Here is a 21589-nt window from a genome sequence, read left to right as displayed (position 1 = left end):
ATGCTCAAAACGTGCAGGTCTTTTTCAGCCGCAGAGACATGGAAAATACCTGTGGCTTAATACAAGTGGGGTTGGTTCTTTGCTTTTACCTATAGTAGCCATAAAAACAACTTTCTTGAAACTTAGTGTATTTCTTCCCAAACCTAGCAATTACAAAACTTCAGATCTGGACTGCTGTCTTAATACCCAGCCCATAAATCAAAGCAGCGCGTGTGACACACAGATGTGTTGTTATTGCCCTTTGAGTGCAGGAAACGGAGGGCTCAAGCCTCGCCATTGCAGGTGGCATCTGGTTTGGTTTTTGGAGCATTGTCTGATTGTTGCAACATCATCGTTTTGTTGTGATTCTGTTGTGTTCAGAATCTTGTGAGGAGCAGTTGTCTGGAGGCAGGGAGAGCTTCACCATGGTCCTCTATAGCCTTACCATATCACCTTCCTGGTGCTCTTATAAGCCATAGATGAAAAGAACTGGGTTCTGTCGTGTCACTGCCAAAACCTCCTTTGGTCAAACCTGAGTGGTCTCTTACACCATAACTGTATAATTCTGCCTCCATTAATGGTCCTATAACCTTTCATTAAATCGGTGTCTAGGACTTTTTTGTTAAAGAGATGTTGTTCCCTCCAAATTTAAATACAGACTGTCTTTTACAAGTATTACATTTTGGCTGCCTTCATGCAAAATTCCAAAAAAGTAAACTCAGTCTGGCATTTGGCAAAGTTTTTGGGTTCCTTTACCTTTCAGGCATGAAGTCTGTGTATTTCTAATATGAATTGAATCCAAGACCATGTTCGAACAGAACATGTTTACTACTACAGACGTTGAAATAAAAGCAGTGTAAATACACTGGATTCTGTTGTAGTTCTGCATTTTTGATTGAGTGTTTTCAACTAAACAGTGTGATGGGGTTTTGATGTAGGTGGGGGAATGCAGCCTTTTCTAACCCTGAGATACTAAGTTGTGGAAATGGTAGGGAAAACAGTCGTAGGGAGAAAAAAACAACATAAATTCACAGTGTGGTAACAGAGAAGTAATGATATAATTTCTTTCGTTACTTACAGATAATAAAATTACCCAGTGGGAAGACCCCAGACTGCAGAACCCAGCAATTACTGGTCCAGTAAGTACTGCTATGGTTTTTTTCCACTGAGTGCTGCTCCTCGTGTACCTTTGGTGTAGGCGGGGGCATTACCCAGCAGCAGGTCATGCCTGTTCTCCAGATCAGGTTAGACTGCCTCACGAACAGACCAGGGGGCAGGACCTCTGCCTGGCCTTGCCTTTTCCTGACGGGCATGGGAGGCTTGGGAGGCTTTCCTAGCAGTAGCTAGTAGCTAGGGAATTTTTCCAGTGGTACGGGTTAATGTAAGTGTAAAATATTCTTCAGATTTTTTTCTTTCTCCACACTTCCTGATACTATAAATTACTTAGTATGGAACAAACAGTATTAAATCTGTGCATCTTTTATTCCTCCCTTGTGTTAAAGTAGTACGTTTCTATATCAAGCTATGTGAAGGGCGCATGTCTGCTCTGAATCGTAAGTCAAAAGTTCTTGGGAATTCCAGACCAAGGTCTTTGTGCTGAATCCTGGATTGTAAGGATTTAAGGATTTATATACGAGATATGTTCCTATTTGCCCATTATCTGTGTCGTCACTGACAAGAGAATTTTACTGAGCCAAGACACTGTGCTATTAATTTTTGGATTTCTGGATAATACAAAGCTGTTTCCTCTTGATATGGGGGAGTTGTGACTATGGGGATTCAGTGTAAAAAAGACAAGAATTGGGTCTATCCGGTTTAAGAGACATAAAACTTACTGCAGGTAAATGAAGAGATTTCAGAATATTAGCCTTCAAAAAAATAAATACATGCTTTTACTTCAATATCATACTGAACTTGAACCAGAGCTTTGCAGTTTGTGATTCAGCCTTTGGGGAACAGAGGGTGTAACTTCTGCAGTCCTGTGGAATTCAGAATCATTCCTGTGCTTCTGAGGAATGACGCTCCATTTGCTTAGCTAGCTGTTTTACCAGCTCTGCTCTTTGGTCTTGAAGGAACAGCAGAGCAAAGGAAAGTAAGGATGTAGTTGGAAAATGTTATGGTCAAGGCCTGGAAGCCTTTTTGTATTGTCTTTTTTTCAAGGTCCTTTCCAAACCCCGATTAAATGGATATTGTATATGATGTCAGAAACAGGGAATTAAGGATTCTTAATTCTCAAAAAATTAGTTGTCAAAAAACCCCACAAACAATTAAGGAGTCTTACTTAAATACGTAGCAGTTACTTGTTAGAGCCAGCCCTGTCCCTGTCATAGTGTCACTGTTCTAGTCTGTTCCTGTTCATTAGTTCAATTAACAACTTTGTCTGATGGCCGTTTCGTCTGAAGGCTGAGTAATGTAGGTAGCAGTCATCGGGCTGGCAGTCGGGAGCGGGGATGGCTCTTACCCGTACTCCTGCTTGATGGCTGATGCGCTTCAGTGCTTTTGTGCCTGGTACTACTTGGCACCTCAAAAGCCGTGGCCTTTTTGGACGTTTGTATGCATTTCCTAGCTGGTGCCAAAGCAGAGGAGTCTGATGAAGGCGAGTGGGCAGCAGAGAAGAACGCTGCCATCTTGCCTGCCTACTGCGATGGGCAGTGAGCGGCGTATGGACTAGCATCAGACATGGCAGTCTAGCTTAGTGTCACAGCCTTGCTTGCCCATGCAGTGTGTTAGCAGGAAGGAGAGGCCCAAGGGTGAAGCAGAAATGGCTTTCAAAACTCTGAATGACAGAACTTGTGAGAACCTTTGTTGAGCCTTGATTTGTGCGTGCCTGGAATCGTCCTGAGAGGCCTTCCAGGTATCTGGAAAGCCACGTGTATATTTGAGACCTGTGGCATTTGTTAAGGGGTGCGTACATATGCCAGAAACAAATTTCCAGCTCTGCTGATTAATGTAATTCTACCAACCTTCACTGTGCCTTTTGATGTTTTTTTTTTTAAACATCTAAAATTGTTCTGTTATGCTGCTGTTACTTCAAAATGTGGTGTAACTCACAAGCAGCTGCATCGAGTGAGTATTCGGATGAATTTTACCCAGTGACTTGTACTTGGTTCAAAAGAATGTTGATTTGTTTATGAAATGCTTTCAGATTCTGGATTAAAGACATTATAAAGGTGTATATTTTCATTATAAGTAACTTACAATGATGACGTCTAGCCGTGGACATTCCCCTGCATAGGGAACTCTGCTGCCTAGGTGTATATTGTGTCCTGCACTTTTTGGAGGACAAACAGCGCTTGTTGTGACTGTCATAGCTTTATTGGAGCCCCCTAACTTGTTCTTAGGTTAGTTTTCAAAATTCTTTGAATTTTGTCTCTTTTGAGCAACACTTCACACTGCTTAGCACTTTCAGCTGTGCAGATCCATATTTTGTGGTAACACTAGTCATTTTTAATTCAGTATCGTACAGCATGCTCATTGTTTCCTAATGAGACATAGGAATGGCAGCGATACATTCCACATCTTTTTGTCTGTGTTAAAAACTGGGTTTGCTCTTTCCTGTTCCTAAAAGAAGAAAAAAAAGTGAGGGTAAGTAGTGGATAAACAGAAGAACTGGGTCCAAAGTTTTCATACTGTTTAACTCAAATTACACACTGAGAAATAGGAAAGTTTTCCTGCTGTACTTCATGCATGGTGGGGTTTATTAGATGACCTATGGCATACGTATGCAGATAGCGTGTCTTTAAACTTCCTTTTTTGTTTAAATGATGTTGGGATATCAAACTGCTAAGTAGCTGGAATAACCTGTGTTTCTGATTCTCTCCCTGATAGGCAGTTCCGTATTCCAGGGAGTTCAAACAGAAATACGACTACTTCCGGAAGAAGTTAAAGAAACCAGTGAGTAGAAGCGTACAGCTTTGGTCTGGAATCGATGGCGCTGTGCCTGGGAGAAAGAACAGACTGTGCCGAGCGTAGATACAGCGTGGTGGTGTGTCTTGCTACAACGCACCTGCAAACCGTTCTTGACTGTGCTACCCATAATGGGGTTCAGTAGGAAAGAAAAAAATGAAGTAAAGTTGGAATTCAATTGATTTCTCAACAAAAACATTTACAAATCTTTCAGACTCACATTTTTCTATATGAATGCAAAATCAAAGTGATGAGGCAGCATGGAAGTAGCAATGATTCGCAGTTTCCCATTGCAACTGAGACTGATTGGTACGTTTGTTTGCAAGCCTTTAGGCTGAAGGATTGGTATTTCTCCTTCATCTTCAGCAGTGGCCTTTGAAGGGCAGAGCTGTAACAAGTTGGCAGAGCAGAGCCCACCGTTGTGCTGGATCTGGCACAAGCTTCTAGTGTTCTTGTTCTCCAAACAAATCTTTTCAGTAGCATCTTTAATGTAAGAGAGCACTCGGTGGGAGCTTGCATATGATACTGACTCATCACTAACAGTAAACAGCCTTGGCAACACCAACGCTCATTTGACGTGTGACTTGCCAATGTCTTTATCTGTTTGTGGATAGCTCCTTGAATGTGCACCTTGGGTTTGGCTGGTGATTGCACACGATAAGCACTGCAGTTGTCAGGAAAAAGCAAACCTTCTGAAACAGTTGTTTCAAGTCAGTTTTATCAGGAAAACTGCACATGGCTGTAACAGTCACGCTTATCTGCTCATCCAGTTGTCTTTCTACAAATTCTTAGCTCCCTTCTCTTCTGCCTGTTCTGAATTTAGCTCCCTGGGCATTAGCTCTCTCCTATTTAGGCAGAACTTCTAAAACATTTTGGCAGCCCGCTTCTCTTTTGTCTGCATCTTTGGAGTTCAGTTCTGTTGTGTGTACGGAACTATAGGTGTTCTTGTTGTGAAACTGTTGGGGCCCCTACAGATACGTGAGTAAAGCGGTTGCATGCATCTTGTGCATTTGTTACTATTTTAAGCTAAAATGCCCTTAAAATAGAGTATAGTAATATCAATCATTTTCTCACTTTTTGGGGGGGCTGTTTGCTACTTTTCTTGTTTTCATTGTTATGTCAAATATCATTGCAATCTCGGAACCACTATACTGGAACTTACCTAGTTCACCATATGCTGTCAACCTGTAGATGTAGAGAGCAATGGAAAACAAAAATAAGGGGAAGCTTCATACATCAGATATCTAATCCGTCATTTAGTTGTTATCACTGGTTGGTAATTTGCCTGAAGACTTACTTATTGAGAGTAACAAGTGTAATATAATCTCCTTTCACATAGGCTGATATACCGAACAGATTTGAGATGAAGCTACACAGAAATAATATTTTCGAGGAGTCCTACAGAAGAATCATGTCTGTGAAGAGACCTGATGTGCTAAAAGCCAGGCTCTGGATCGAATTTGAGTCAGAAAAAGGACTGGACTATGGAGGTGTGGCCAGAGAATGGTTTTTTCTCTTGTCCAAGGAGATGTTTAACCCTTATTATGGTCTCTTTGAATATTCAGCAACGTAAGTGTCCATTGAAATATTTCCATTCATAAGGGACGTACGTCAGATTTTGCATAAGAGGCAAAAGCAGTTAGCTCATCCTTCACGGTGCAGCAGTACGCGCTCTTACCAGTCAAATCTCTGTTCTGTACCATAATGTCTTACTTGCTTTTCAGAGAACCTTTCAAATTGTCATCGACATCTCATAAAACATTTTCATTATTAGGACAATATTTGGTGTTGCCTTGCTTGCAGCAAAACTGCAATTTTTGAGGCTGGTAATAGTGAAAGGAGCGATGTCAGATAGGAGACTCTTTATGCCCTCCCATTACATTGTAAAACACATGCTGTCCCTAATTACGCTGCTGCTTTATAATTAGCTCATAAGGCAGCTTCTCATTTGCATTTTGGTAGTTACACAGCAGTGGCCTCACCGAAGTTTAAATTTGTTCTTGTCCAATTTTAAACTCTTTGAGCAATCAATTAGTGTAAATGAGAGGGCGAGTCTCTTGCTTAGAGTACATTTGGTTTAATACGCTGCGTGCAATTCCACGTTGGGTGCTTAGCTGCAGTGGGGCTGGATTTCTTAATTGCAGGCGGTAGCTTTGATGGTTTTGTGTCAATGTCAAGTTCGCTCCTTTCTCTCGTAAGTGTGGGATAGATTGGAAAGCAGAGGGACAAGGACAGCGTGATGCCAGTTTTCTTGCATTTGTGTCTCAGAAAAGACACGTTCTGCTGCTGAAGGGAAACACCTCAAACAGCACGGTCTGGCACAGAATGCCAGTTGTTAACAGAGTCCACTGGATAAACACTTGTTCTGAATTATTGCAGCTTACAGGATACAGGTCACTGTAGACATTTTAAATATCGTGTTATTTCATTTTAGGTTCAGAAATCTAGCTAGTTATTTTAAGAAGTAAGACAACAAAAAATCTACTTAAACCACCCATATCTTTCTTCACAGCTTAAGAATATACTGCAAATTAAAAATCCTGCTTTTACACGAACGTTCTATGGTGACACGCACTCCTACATGAGTCTGAACGCTTTGTTACCCCGTTAAAAGGTCTTGGTCCTTCGATGGCCTTTTCCAGTACCCTGGGGGTTAAGCGTATTTCAGAGGTGTTCTCCAGTGTGTGCAGTTTACGGTGCTAGTAAGAGCACATTCTTATCCTGGGACAGTTGGATCATGGGCTTATACTTAATTCCGCTTCAGTACCTTCAGTTATTTCAAGAACTAAAAAAAACTACAGCAAAATTTTAAGCCCTGAATCCTGAAACTTTAAGCCCTGAAATTTGCCTGGAAAGTGTGAATAATCAAGCCCGGCAGAAGGCAGAAGATAACTTGGCTGAAATTCCCATTCCACTGAGTCTGATGGCAAAATTTTACTGTTCTCAGTGGAGCCAGGCTTTTGTCCTTTGAAAAGATCAGCAGAGCCCTCTTACGCTGCCACAGGTGGAATCCTGTTACCCCACAAGCAGGAGTTTGTTACCTGTGTCAAATAACCCTCCTGGTCGTAGCAAGACGGTTCTGATGAGGTCAGCCTACCCCCCAACTGCCAGGTGCTTCTGCTGAGGCTCACGTGGATCAGTTACGCTATTACAGTCTTGCAGAAACGAACAGGAAATGGCCCTAAGCTCAAATTATTTGTTAACAAATCTGACTATCTGGTTATTGAAAGGCTTGGTTATTTAGATGTTTTTTTTCTTTCCCCAAAAAAGGGACAACTATACACTTCAGATTAATCCTAATTCAGGTCTTTGTAACGAAGATCATCTGTCGTATTTCACGTTTATTGGTCGGGTTGCTGGTCTGGCAGTCTACCACGGGAAGCTGTTGGATGGTGAGTTACTGCGCTGTATGCCTATGCTGCTGTTACTGGATTTGTATTAAATGAAACAAATCAATAATTCATATACTTCAGAGTGTAGTATTTCTGGAGACAAAGTCTGAGAGAAAGTAATGGACCTGGAACTGTTGCAAATTGCATTCCTGGTGTGAATGGTGATTCAAAAATGATAGCGTTTTGCTCAGCAAGTATGTGGCATGTAAAGTCTTGCTCCTTTCTCTGCTTGTGTTAAAACTCCAGGATCAGCACTGCTAAATAATCACTATCCATAAAGGAAAATCACTGAATTTATACCAGCCACTTCCATGCAAACCTGCAGCCAAAGCAGTTGCGTGGCCGTCAATTGCAGCACATTTTGATCTGTAAAATTATTACTGAATGATTTAATGAGAAAATATGATTTCTGCTGAACTCTGAAATGCCACAATAAGCAAGCAAGCAAACATTATAAACTGGCTGTGTTACATTTAGCGATAGCACAGCACACTGGAAGAGGCAGCTCGCTGTCCTGTTTTTCTAGTGCCTCCCCTGAAAGAAAAATGGCAATTTAAAGTGGATTAGAGTACCTTGAGCTCAATTCCCCATCTTTTGTGTCTTTCTACTGTTAATGTTACTGTGTTTAATGGCATAGGGTAGTTAATAGCCTAATTCCATATTTCCATAATTGAAAAAATTTTACTTTCGGTGCCTAAATAAAAAATGAGCCTGCTGTGTTAACATGAGCAGTTACAGCACTGGGACTTCCAGGAGGTTTCTTCCTCCACTAGGAAACGCCACCCTTGAGCTGTCATGCCTTTACCCAAGGTGAAAATGCAGAACAGTGGTGGTAACACTCTTCCCTCTCTTTTAGGCTTCTTCATCAGACCTTTTTACAAGATGATGCTGGGGAAACCAATAACTCTGAAAGACATGGAGTCAGTGGTAAGATAACATTTAAGCCATATCAGCATTAGTAACTATGTGTTTTTTCCTCTGGGGAAATCTGTAAGAGCTAACAATTCAGTGAACTGCATGGTGGAAAACACGAGGTCATAGCTGCAACAGCTCCAGAAAGATATGTACGGGCTTTGGGACAGCTGTTGCACTATCAATGCACTAGCAGTGGTGAGAGGGACAAGGGACAAGAAACACTAACAGGCCAGTAAGAAACACAACACAAGATGTCTGATTATTCTTTCGGATTTTCCACTGGGTCAGCTTCTCCCTGTTAGGAGCACCACCACCGAGCCCTGCAGCTTTCTTGTCATGCTGTGGAGTGGGAAGAGGGGCGTGCAAGGGCTTAGTTCTGACCTGGAAAACACGGGAAGTTGCCCGTGGTGCTGGAAGGGGAAAGGGTTGCCAAATGATAAACACTTCTCTCCAAAATACACTCAATGAATGCAGCCCACCTTATGCCCTTATATCTGTTTTGGTTTGTTCCCCGCGCTTCCTCTACTTTCACACCTTCAGCATTAATGGCAATCGAGTACTTTTGTGTTTAGCGCTCCCAGGGAGAAAAGCAAATTGTTTTACAAGTTAGGAATCTCTACCTTCATATTGTGAAATGAAAGACAACAGCGGACAGGGTCCTGCAGATGCCCAGTCTCGATGTGTAGCTAGGTAGGGTACCGCTGCTGGAACACAGCACGAGTTGGAACACACACTTCAGATATCTACGGTAGCTAAATACAAGTGGTTTCCATTAAGTTAGCTGGATGATGCTTGGTTTTGTCTTTTTAACCTTTGAGGTCTGTCCAGTTTTTCCACTGCTATGAGCTTTGGAGAACCTTGGAGCTGTTACTTTTCCCCTTTCTAACATCTTCCTCAGCCATTATACAGAACAGTTTACCTGGGTCAGACTGCTCCAGATTGCCTCTGTAGGGGCAGGACTTGGCTGTGAGCCTGGCCGCTCACATCCTGCACTTCAGCAGCAAAGTCATTGACTCACACACGCAGCACAGAGGCAAAATCACAGAAGATTAAATAGCTTGAGCTCAAGTGCAAGCTTAAAACCAAGATCATGAGGTACATATCCAGAAGGATCTTAAAAGGAATATCAGGTTCTTGTATTCCTACAAGCAGTTGGGAAGCCTCTTCCTCTTACTCTTAGCTCTGCCATAGCTGTCCTTGGTCTGGTCGAAAGTAGACTTGGTGTGAGAATAAAAAAACCGCGGTTTACTCTCTGCAACATTCCAGAGTGCTGTAGGGCTTCAGTTACTGATACAAACGCTGCTCGGTCTCCTCCAGCTCCTGCTATTTCGTAGTCGCCAGATTTTCAGTGGGTCATTCTTCTCCTGAAGCACACATGAGTAAATAACGTTTTAACTTCATTTTGAAATTAATTTTTTTGACTCTCTTGCTTGGAAGTGTTTAGTGACAGCTACACATACAGGTTTTTTTTCTTTCTTTGTTTCTTGGGTCAGTCCTTAGTTATGAACCTAAGACATGAGGAAGTTACAACCCTTCTAGGAAATCAGAGGGTTCTTTTACCAGCAAACTTCAAGGCTTTTAATACTAACAATGCAATTGTTATTGTATATTATCGGTGTAATGAAGTTGTATATAAATTGCATTGAAAAGAATGTAGTTTTAGCAATTTTCTAACCAATTATTTCACACCGCTATATACACATTTGCCAAATAGATATGCAGAGTCGATTTATTGCATTGTATAGTAACGCAATTACAAGTCAATTAAGAAAAGTTACATGAATCTAAAAATAGAGCATCTAAGAAAAATACATAGGAATAAAGGAATCCCCCTTACCCTGCTTTACAGTGGCTGTGCAAATAAAGGAGCTCTCGTCTCCCAGTCCCTTTGGAGTTCTGATCTGAGATGGTTTGATGTGTTAGTTAAACTATACATTTAATGTTCATATTTTCAAATTGTGTTTAATTCTAATGTGCTGCAGGATAGTGAATACTACAACTCTTTGAAGTGGATCCTGGAAAATGACCCTACAGAGTTGGATCTCATGTTTTGCATAGATGAGGAAAACTTTGGACAGGTATGTAAATGTTATCCCAAAAGTCCGTATTTCCTCACTGGTTGCTGCTAAAAAGGAACTAAATGCTGAGCAGTATTCCCCCGATGGGGGACGCCAAAGACGGAAGGATCTTCTTGTCCACGAGCAGTGTGGCATCTTTGTGAAAGGCAGGACTTGTAGCTGAGTAAAGCATGTGCAAGGAGGAGTAGTAAAGGTGTCCATCTCTGAAGGCAGTCTCAGCTTGGGACTTCACAGGTTGAAGAGGTTCTCAAAGGACAAAGTAAGTGGTAGGATTATAATCAGGGAAGTGCTTTGATTATGGTTTCTTCTATATAATGCAGGCAGATGAGGCAACAAAAGCAAGCATGCCTGTCCTAAGAAGGTTCACAATCTGTGGATAACCTTCTCCATTACACATGAAAGCTGTTAGAGACGTATTTAATAATTGAGAAGCGAGTAGCTGGGATATAATTCATCAGCTGAAGTTCTAACTCATTTTATCAGTGGAAGGTGTAAGAACAGCTTATGGCACGGTTCATCATGGATTTTTACAGAGAATCCTATTGAAACAAACGTCCGTATCGGTTTCTGGATGGAAATAGCTTGGGTGCAGATAAACGGCCTGTACATACGTATATGTGTTAAATTTAATTTGAGGACTTACAGGCAAATAAATCATGATTTTACTTACATGAGCTTAGAACTTACTTGCCTGCTGTGATTGGGGTTTTTATTTATTTGCAAGCTGTGGAGCTGAACCATTTTGTGATGCATGCACGTAAGTAATGACTGAAACATACTGATTTTGTACAATATTGGGACTTAATATTCCTACCTGTGTCTTTTAAATTAATTTGCTTATAGGCTTTTATGCCCTTTTTTAGTGTCTTCACTTCGTTTAACTCTTAGACCTCGATACCACTGGTGGTGTGGACCACAGTGCCTTTTTCAAAAGCTGACTTCAAAATTTCAAAACATATGCACACAGTGCACTGTCAAGAACATTCCGATCCACCTCTTGGTGCTTATCACTTTTTTCCTGAAGCAACATAAGTTTGTCAGTTACAGGGAAAATTAGGGAGAAAACTAACACTACAGGATGAAACGTTTTGGTAATACACCGGGTTGGTTGTTGGATTATCTTCTATTCTGTAATGATTTAGCTTCAAATTATTGATAGCCTTTCACTGCCAGCTTTCACTTCTGCTGGCAAAAGAAGTGCTTTCTGACTCCAACCATGAATCAACTTGCTTGGAGATACTTTCCGCTCTTCTCCCAGCTCTTTAATACCTCACGTAGCTACTCCTGGCATTGTCAGCAGGGCTGGCTTTTGTTTAGTTTCCAACAGACACATCTGATTCCAGAAGAGATGAATCTTTCAGGTGCCATTCTGCAGTAGGCCCGCACTGCGTAGGCACAAAGCAGATCGCTGCTGACGTGCGATGCGTAGCTGAAAAACGTTGCAGGCTGTGCGGGAGCGTTCATGCGGTCAGGGAGATGTCACACACTGCTGTGAACAGGAGCTGCAGCCTGAGCCTCCCTGGCTCGGTTCTTAGTTCGCCTTTTTATTAAACCTCTGCCCGTGTTGTTTCTGTATGTCATGGCTGCAAAGGAGTTAATGGCATTTATGAGTTGTCTTGAACATCCCATTTCACCACGTTCTTACAGTGTGTGAGGGGTTTGGAGAAGTTCCCTTCGTATAATTGTAAGAGTACATCAGACAGGCTTTGCCTCTTAAAGAAATTTATTGTGGGGACATGGAATAAAGGCACCAAAACCATCTGTCCTACTGTTCTTGACATGGCCGCTCACCTTCTTACCCCTGGAGTTTTTCTCGTAATACAGCGGGTGCCTGTGGATTAGAATCATAGGATCACTTTGGTTGGAAAAGACCTCTGAGATCATCAAGTCCAACCTTTAACCTAACCCTGCCATCCCACCACTAAACCCTGTTCCTAAGCACCTCATATATCCTTCTTTTAAATCCCTCCAGGGATGGGGACTCTACCACCTCCCTGGGCAGCCCCTTCCAGAGCCTGACAGCCCTTTCAGTGAAAGTTGTGGAGTTGTGGGTTGTGGAGCTTGTCATCTTTGTGGATGCAGGAATCCGCAGGCTGCGGCTGTGCAGGTGGTACGGCGCAGTGCTCTGATCATGCCTTGGCTCCAGTTGGAGGGACCCCTAATGAGTAACTGATTCCACGTGCTCAGTCAGTGCCCAGTTTATTAACAGCAATAACAGCTCTTGTTCTAGTTACCGTCATGTAAGTTCCAGGTGTTGAGCTGATACTCCAGCCTTCCCGTATCTCGGAAGGAGATGGCCGTTTGGCTGGCTCTGCAGCAGTAGAGATGAGTGAATGTGAAGTTCTCTTGGCTAACTTTTACACATCAGCTCCCCGAGTTAACAGACAAGTGCCAGTAGTAGTAGATATAATGATACTGCTTCCATCGTACTGCTGGTGATATGCAAAATTGGCAGGACGAATTTTATCAAAGAAAAGCCTGACTAAGCTGGGTAGTACAGGGACAGGACGTGCTGTAGTGAGGAGTTCACCTAGCTAGAGATGGAAACACCTTCCCAGTCCAAACGCCTATAGGACGCTTTATGGCGATGCAGTTATGGCCAGTGCTGCCTACACTGGCTTTTTGTGCATGTGCCGCGGGCCGTTGCCAGCACTGTGGGGACTCCTAGAAGTCAAGCGACCCTGACTCACTCTGGCGCTTGTTTTGCCTCAGCTACCGCTAAACTGATGAAACTTGATAGAAGTGCCCTTGGCAGCCCGAGCAGGAGATGCTGCTGCTTCCCCAGGGACATTGTGTAAGAGGGAGGGGTTTGCGTCGCTGTAAGCTTCTATGGGTATTTATACCTCATTTATCACCAAAACCTTCTCTGGAGTTAGAGAAAAACAAGAAACCTCTAACAAATCTCACGTTCTTACTACCCTTCCTTACTCAATAACTGAAGGTATGGTTTCGGCAGTTCTCACAAGTCTGTGAGCACCAAGAACCACAAAGTAGGTGTGCTCAGCACGTGAAGGATGGAGAGCTACCTTCAAAAAGCAGAGAAAGAAAAGGTCCATGTTTCTCCTAAGCTCTTAATGGCTCTGCGATGCTCTTTCTCATGTCTTAAAAAGAACGTGTCTTCTGGAGGGCAGGGAGAAGCAAGCACCAAGCAGCAGCTTTCTGCTTGTGCCGTCACGCCTGTGGCCTTCATAACTTTATCCCGTTTGGCTCTGACAGCATAGCAAGCCTTCTCCTTGTTAGTCCTGGGCTGTCTTCCCTGGTCTCTATGGAGTGAACAAGCTCCTGTTTCAGAGGGGCGTCAGTCCCCTGTCCATCTCTTGTCCCCGATGGTGCAGCCACCTTCATTCCCCTGCGCAGCAGGAGGGGCGTTTATCCAGGTAGACCTGTCGTACTCTTTTTCTCCTTCTGGAGACGTTCAGTGTTGATCCAGTCCTGAAAGAGCTTTCCAGGCTCCTCTTTTCACAGCTCCATTAATTAGCTAATGGATTTACTGTCTTGCTGTTACTCTGGAGCACAGCATCTGATGTAATGATCAAAGATTAGTAACAGCTTTCAAAACAGGCTTGGCTGAACGTGGGTGCACAGAGTCTCGTCGTGGTTGCTTCCACTGGAGCCATGGGTTTGAAGGGATGGAACAAGTTGGCTGGAACAGAGCGATGGCTTAGAAGAAAGAAAATACCCGGCTTTCCTTCCCTCCTACCCAAGCACACGGGAAATAAACCCCGTCTGGTGCCTGTGCTGCCCTGAACACCGGGCTCTGCAGTCAGAAAAACACTGCTTGGCGGCTGCGGCGCCGGAGCGCGTGGTTTGGTACAGCTTAGCAGGGGCAGCTCTGTGAAAGCTGCCAACGTCCCGCTTCCCCGGTGCCTACCCAGCACCAGTCCTGTGAATCCCCACGGATAAATCACTTTCTCCAGAAACAAATGTTGCTTGGACTTGCTGTAGTTCTTTGTGAACTGTAATGAATTTGGTTTGCGCTCCATGGTGATGCCATCCTTAGCAAATTTGTGCTAAACCATTTCTTACTCTGCTTTTCTACTTCACATTTTTGGCCTTTTAATGAAACAGTTTCTCTGTGCATTTTAAGTAATCATTTTTTTCCAAGCATTCTGAAAAATCAGAAGGCATCTCTCTACCCTTACTAAAATGCAATATAGGTTTTCTGTACCCAAAGGGACCTGCTGGTCAGGACTAAAAGTTTGCTCTTGAATGGTTTGCTCACCTGCTAATGACAATAATTCATTCTTCTAGGTGATCAGATGAGAATTTGTTCCTAACGATGCCACCTTTAAATGTGGAATGGTTTGATGTCTTGTTAGCTGTTATGGCCTAATAATTACCTGATGCTACCTGTAAAATGCTGCTCAGGGAGAGTGGATTTTGTGAGAAACGTGTCCTGAAATAATGTCATGTTGTGTTTGCATTTTTTTCTTTCAAAATACAGACGTACCAGGTTGACCTGAAGCCCAATGGGTCAGAGATCATGGTAACAAATGAAAACAAAAGGGAATACATTGAGTAAGTACCCGTTTATGGCATTTACCCTGAGCGGGCGGGAAGCACGGCTGCGCTCGCCTTCGCCTGCCGCAGGGCTGGGGGGCGGCTCTGCCTGCTCCAGCTCCGAAGCAGGCCTGAGGTGCCACCCTGGGATTTACAGCCCTCCCTGGTGAACTGCTGGGCCGCAGATCGAGCGCCGATCTGAGTGCCAACCTGGATCTGGAAAAGGAATGAAAATAGGACGTCTGTGTAGTTTATTGAGTCCGTGTTTGCTTGCCAGCGTGGGCTTCGTTCAAGGAGGAACTCAGGAACTCTGTAAATGCTTGGGCGTTCCTCCCAGAGGAGCCCCTTGCACTTGCTCGTTAGGCTGATTGGCAGTGTTGCCGTAGAGTGCCTTGGCCATAGTGGTGGAACAGGAAGAGATGCCTGGGGGCAGGGCTGGTGCTGTTGCTGGGTTACTGTTATTGGCACTGTCCGCTCTAGTTTTTCAGGGATGTCGTCTTTCAGTTTTCAGATGCAAAATATTAGACATTACAGACTTCTTTGATCTCCATCACCTCAATACAGTGCAGAAACAAAAAGCTTTGAAAGTGTGTGGGCCAACATTCAGAGCTGAGTTAGGTTTACATCTAGGTGATTCCTCTGTGGCCACTCACAGTGTTTTTATAACTTTAGAGTCAATGCTTGCGTGCTCTCCTTTGGAAATGATTAATGCAGCTTAAAATTGATCAAGTATTTCCCCCCAGAATTCCATTGGGATAGAACTGTTCTGGTTGTTACACTTAAAACAAAACAAACCAACCCCAAACCACCAAACTGCCAGGTGTAGTCAGAAAATGTGATTTTATTTTTCTTCTGTATCGTAACATCCCGATGTTGAATCCTCACACATATGTAGTGCTCAGGATATCGGGTAGATGATGAAGAATCAGTGTGTAATTAGAAGTTTGCATTATTTTATTATTTAATGTTTATTGCAGAAACAAAGGAAAAGAGATAAACTGACTAAATAGCTGCTAATTAAAAAGCAAGGTTATTTGTTTAAGCATTATGAGAAAATCAGCCTAGGAATTGTCTAGTAACTGTCAAGTGAACAGGATCCAGTGCTGTAAGGCCGCCTCTGGAATTGAGTTTATGTGGCATTGGCTGATAGAAGAACAAAAACAGAGTAAATTAAGTGCTTGGTTTTCCTGAAGTCCCCCTGTAGGAAACGTGCTTCTCCCAAGTGTGGCTCAAGGCACCCAAGTTAAAACGAGCCCGAAAGTGCCGCCCCGCGTGGCCGCTGCCCCCTGTCCTTCCCCGCCAGCTGCACAGGCCAGGCCCACGATGTCAGCACCAGCGCTGCCGTCGAGGATTGGCCAAACCTCATCAGGCCGCTCGCATTTAATCGTAAGCTTCCCCCGTGCTGCTGCCTACCAGAGTGTAAAGTAACAACTTTGACTGTATGTGCTGGCATTTTTAATTGGTGCCTCTTCAAAGGGGAGACAACATTGTAATTGCTCTATGCATGCAAATTAGGGACGGAATGTTCTTCGGTAGGGAAGCACTTGGGTTTCTGAAGCGTTCCTCTAGAAGCCGAGAGGCACTGGTGCCGTGGGTTGGCACTGACACGCGAGCCCTTTCCTTTGAGACACCGCAGGGTTTATGCCTCTCTGTTCCCTGACAGGCTCTTGTACGTAACTGCCTCTGTCCGCACGTTTTGTAGACTTGGTTGGGAGTTGTTAATTACTCAGAGCTCTGGAAGAGTGAAACCTCTGGGTGCCTAATACTAGCAGTAAATACATCAGCCGGAGCCCGGATTACGGCCTCATTTAGGAAGAAAGCATCGTCAAGAACTTGCAGGCTGTTCAGCCCAGAGGGAAGCCCTTTTGCCGGCTTCATCCTTGAACCAATCTCCATAGTGACAAAACAGTTGATGGCGTGGCGTCTGATAGCGTTGCCTCAAACATTCTTGGTGATGTAGAAAAGCCGTAGCTATAAAACACGGAGGGGTGTGTGCAGAGTTTGTGTTGCCTGCTAAAGTGAAAGTGTTTGCACTGTAACTTGGTCAGAGTCGCGGATCCAGCATTTTGATCGTTCACACAAGAGAAACTTGAACTCTTGATACGAAACTCCTTAAAGCGGGGGGCGGCTGGGAGGCGGCTGAAGTTGTACGTGAGAAACGGGAACCGTTGGGCTCTGCAGCTTTCTAATGCGTGTGTTTGTGTTTCTGTTTACCCACCCTAGCCTGGTCATCCAGTGGAGGTTTGTAAACAGAGTTCAAAAGCAAATGAACGCTTTTTTGGAGGTAAGGTTCTTTAGCTGCTTTTTTTTCTCCCCCAAATAATTTTTTTTTTCCTAATGAAGATTTCTTAGAGCTCAGCGCCTGCGTGAAGGGAGTGGGGGCCGTGCCTAACCTCTCGCTTCTGGAACGCTTAGGGCTTACCGTTTCAGTTTCACCTTGCACAACAACCGATAATCCTTCCCTTAGGAGAATCAGGTCTTCTCTTTCAAACTTAAATTATTTGAGCTAGAAATAGAGTGATTAATTTTTTAAATCATACTTCTGGTTTTTAATCATCCTTCAGCACCTGTGTATTTCATTTTCTAAACCCTTCGCCGTCCTCTGTTGTTTGCTTAGGTTCCCTGAAGCCTAAGATCCTGTTAGGCAAAAACGTACTTTTATGTGGTAGGAGAACTTAAGCCTTGCTTCGCTTTCTTCTAGGGCTTCACAGAACTTCTCCCTATTGATCTGATTAAAATTTTTGATGAAAATGAACTAGAGGTGAGTTTGTTTAATTGACGTCCAGAGACACCAGATCAGTAATGCTCATCACAAAGCGATGCCTTATGTTCTAGGCTCGTCACTCATCGCTTACTCATCGTAAGTGAATTTGCAGACAAAGGTGCTTTGCTTATAGTGGGAAATGACATTTTTCTCCCTAATTAATGAATCCACTGATCGCATAAAAGCACAACAATTTGTAATGATTCGGCGCGGTGGTTGCGTATGTGCATATAAAAGCATGTGGTAGCTGAGTGCCTGAATGCCGCTGTGCCTCAGCCCGCCATAGCTCGAGCCGAGCGCCTTCAGGGATGCCGTCAGCCGAAGGGCACGTACGGCACGGGGCAGCGTTCCTCCCGTGAAAGGAAAAGCTCTCCGAGAATCCTCCTTTGCGCTTGCATCGGTATTCGCACTGCTTAGCGGTTCGGGAGGTCGGGCAGCCGAGGGAAGGTGTCGCCTTGCTTTTCTGACGCGCGCGCAGGGTCGCTCGGTCCCGGCCCCACGTAACTCCCTGCCGTTTATTCCCGTGCAGTTACTGATGTGTGGCCTTGGCGATGTTGATGTTAACGACTGGAGACAACACACCATCTACAAAAACGGTTACTGCCCAAACCATCCCGTTATCCAGTGGTTCTGGAAGGTAATACTGTTCGCTGCGTTCAGCTTCTCTGACTGTTCCTAAAAGTGAAAGTTCCTGTATTGTTTTGTGGTGGCCATTATCAAATCTTTTTTCTACATGAGAACTGCTGAGGAACGCATCTGGGGGGGGGGGGAAACGACAGCCACGCGCTCGTTAGAGCCTGCACTGGAGACAGACCCTACTACTGAAATAGTTTCCCATAATAGCTTCAAATTTTTCAAAGGGCTGCCTGATTTTCCTAAAAATACCAGAAGCTTACAGCTTCGTGTATGCGCTTCAGGCTTTGGTGGTGGGGTTCTTGTACCATTTCCCTGACCGTGGGTGGCACCCGCGGAGACCTTGTGCCAGCCCCAGCGGTGCTGTGGTCCCAGAAGGCTCCGAGGTCCTGCTGTAGCCCAACACCAACCTGATTTTCTGTGCTCCTCTGTCATCTCTGGTCCCCCTCCGGGAGTGCACCATCGCAGCGCGCCCGCTGAGCCCCGGGCAGGCGCGGTCACTGGCCCCACCGAGCCCCAGCCACCCCAGGCGGGCAAAGAGCGCTTGGGGCTCCCAGCCGCCGCCAGAGCAGCGTCTCCTTGCTGCGGCCCAGCGACGGCTGGGAAGGCCGCTCCGTATTTAATCAGAGAAAACCCGGTTTGTGACCTGCATCGCCTCTTTCAGAGCTGTGTCTGTTACAGTCTGATACCGGTAACTTGCTCAGGTTTGGGTTTGGTTTCTAACGGGGGTATCAGCAGCTGTGAGAGGACAGTGACTGCATGTTTGTTTGTCAACAGGCCGTCCTACTGATGGATGCCGAAAAGCGGATTCGATTGCTGCAGTTTGTTACTGGGACGTCACGCGTGCCTATGAATGGATTTGCTGAACTTTATGGTGAGTTCCCCTTCCCCTGCCAGCAGATCACGCTCACCTCTAGGACGGCCGTGCCGACTGCTTCTGAACACGGGCGGGAAAATCTGGGCACGACTGAAATTCAGTCCTAGCCAACCTTTGATCCCTCGTGAGAGTTCTCCTTCCCGATGCCAAGAGCACGGGAGAATTGGGGGGGGCAGTGAAAAGGAGTGAAGTTCTGTACGCCATGGGCGTTAGGGAGGCGCTCTCCTGGCTCCCAACAGGAATAACATTTATGTCGTATGAAGAAGAGGAGAACACACGTTTAACCACGCACTTTAATTTCTCTATGCTAATGTCCAAGCTTACAACTTGTGCATTATACCCACCCTCCACAAAGGTAGTCAGATAAACTTAGCGAGCTGACGGGACCTGGAAATAAATAACCAGTGTCCTAGTTCCTTTGATGTAGTTTTAATTAAGAGAGTTTGTACCACGTGTTTTGCACCAGTTGAAAAATCTAACCTACACTTTATGCAAATGTTTAATTTTTAAAATAATATCTGGGTCGTTGCTGTAAGTGCCCAGCAATTTATATTTCACTATTTTCTTTTTCAACCAGGTTCAAACGGTCCTCAGCTGTTTACAATAGAGCAATGGGGAAGTCCCGATAAACTGCCCAGAGCTCACACGTGGTAAGTCGTGACCGCACCAAATGGTGCGGCTTGTCTGGATGGTTACGCTGCCAGGAAGGGGGGAACGGGTGACTCCGCTTGCCTCCAGCACAGATTAGCTCTGGGTCACACGGGGTGCTCTGAAACCGCGCGCGTGTGGCTGTAGGTTTGTATTTAGGTGAGGCACAGAACAGTCGGGGTTCGTGTCTGCTGAGCCCACCAGACACAGCCGCAGGGGCCAGCAGGGCTCCACCCTGGCCCCGGGCCATCGCTTCCTGCAGTCTCCAAGCCAGCCTGGCTTTGCCCGCCGATGGACGTGGGGAAGGCTGCGTTAGCAGAGTGAGGGGGTGTAGGCGTTCTGCAATACACACAGGTAAATTAATACAAAATAAACCCTTCCCATCACAGCCTTTCTGCTGAAGACTGCTATTTCAGTCCAACTGACCCTTTCAGCTCAGGACTTTATTTCTAGTAACTGCCTGCATGTTAAAATGTCTGTTAGAAGAGAAAGCTTTTTTCCTGTCAAAACTGGGGGGGTGGGAGAAATAGCAAGAGGAATTGTATCTTCCATGAATGTTACAACACAGGCTCTGTTCTTCCCTGTTCTGGCAGTCTGAAGGCTTTGAAAAATACAGGATAGGCCACAAACTGTCCGAGAGAGAGGCCGTTGGAAGGGTAACAGGGGTTTAACAGGGCACGCTGGAAGGAGAAATCGTGCCTCACCTTGAAAAGCTCATGCTATTCACTGCTCGCTTTTACATGGCTTAGAAACTTCATCACCTCCTCCTCTTTCCTCCTGGAGAATTCAGAAATTGAAGGATGTCCCTGAGGTGGAGAAGCTGTTAGCTAACATGTGAGGCTATCGTCCGGCTGACTTGACTTAATCCCGATGCAGAGAGTTTGCCGATGTTGAAAGCAGGCAGCACCAGTCTGTCTCGTGCTGTTGCATATCAAGAGTAAGGCTCCTTAGGAAAGATCATTTTTAGCACATTAGTACAGGAGTAGTGATCTTACCATTAAAATAATCATTCTATAGAATAAGAGTTTTGTTAAAAAAACCCAAACCACCACCAACAACACAACCCCAAACATGCTCCGGAGTGACCCCGTCCTCTGGACATTTTGGTTATCTGCTGGCGTTTTACAGGACCTTTTCAAGACCTTTTCTGGGTGTTTCTTCCTCTTCCTTTCCCCCAGAGCGTAGAGAGCCTGTCCTGTAGATTCACAACATCTTTGCTGAGCCTTAGGACACCAGTCCTTGATAAAGATGAAATGGTTTTGATCAGCTAAAGGCAGGGGTGTGTGTGGGGGGGTGTCTGCTGGGTTTTTTTCCCTTTCCTAAGTGGCTTTAACAAATTCCCCCTTCCAGCTCTGAAGAGGAAGGCGCACGCAGTTACTGCTGAGCACTCCCCTTGTTAGGCGGGGCTGGTGTCGGGAGCCGGCTCGGGGAACACCAAGCCCTGGTCAGGTTTGCGCAGGACACTCTGGCGGTGCCGCCTTTGGACAAGGAGCTGTAGCCTCTCTCCCAGTTATTGAGCGTTTTCCGTTCCCTGAAGGTTAGGTGTATTTTTCAATGGGTTCTGAAACGATCCTTTTCCTTCTGATTTCCAGCTTTAATCGCCTAGACTTACCTCTGTATGAATCTTTTGAAGATTTGCGAGAGAAGCTACTTATGGCAGTTGAAAACGCGCAAGGATTTGAAGGCGTGGATTAGCACGTCGGCCTCTCCCCCTTCGCGCGAGCCCTGCTTGCACGCCTGCGTTTCCCAAGGGACTCGGAGTGACTACGGCGGCGCAGCTGCACGGCGTGGGTCGACGGAGTGAGCCCCTCAGCTGCCCGGACCCAGAGGGTTGAACTGTAACCTGTGGGTGGCTTTGCCGACCCTCCCACAGCAATTACCAACTGCTTAACATGAA

The 21589-nt window shown here is 44.9% G+C and overlaps 1 protein-coding gene across 11 annotated transcripts in view; it reads left to right on the top strand.

Moving 5' to 3' along the window:
* NEDD4L (NEDD4 like E3 ubiquitin protein ligase) overlaps positions 1-21583 on the top strand; it is a 113527-nt gene extending 91944 nt beyond the window's left edge. For all 11 annotated transcript variants that reach the window (XM_035892940.1, XM_009637395.2, XM_035892939.1 and 8 more), the window contains 13 exons: positions 1060-1118; positions 3808-3873; positions 5225-5454; positions 7156-7277; positions 8134-8204; positions 10175-10270; positions 14715-14788; positions 16994-17054; positions 17472-17531; positions 18064-18171; positions 18945-19041; positions 19622-19694; positions 21285-21583. In XM_035892940.1, the coding sequence (XP_035748833.1) occupies positions 1060-1118; positions 3808-3873; positions 5225-5454; positions 7156-7277; positions 8134-8204; positions 10175-10270; positions 14715-14788; positions 16994-17054; positions 17472-17531; positions 18064-18171; positions 18945-19041; positions 19622-19694; positions 21285-21387 (1220 nt within the window). In that variant the 3' untranslated portion in view covers positions 21388-21583. The remainder of the gene's footprint in view (positions 1-1059; positions 1119-3807; positions 3874-5224; positions 5455-7155; positions 7278-8133; positions 8205-10174; positions 10271-14714; positions 14789-16993; positions 17055-17471; positions 17532-18063; positions 18172-18944; positions 19042-19621; positions 19695-21284) is intronic.
* The last annotated feature ends 6 nt before the right edge of the window (positions 21584-21589 follow it).

The sequence above is a fragment of the Egretta garzetta genome, unplaced genomic scaffold (genome assembly GCF_000687185.1).
Source record: "Egretta garzetta isolate BGI_Z169 unplaced genomic scaffold, ASM68718v1 scaffold384, whole genome shotgun sequence".
NCBI classification, from domain to species: Eukaryota; Metazoa; Chordata; class Aves; order Pelecaniformes; family Ardeidae; genus Egretta; species Egretta garzetta.
The sequence above is the reverse complement of the archived record's forward strand: the minus strand, read 5'-3'. Positions and strand labels throughout refer to the sequence as shown.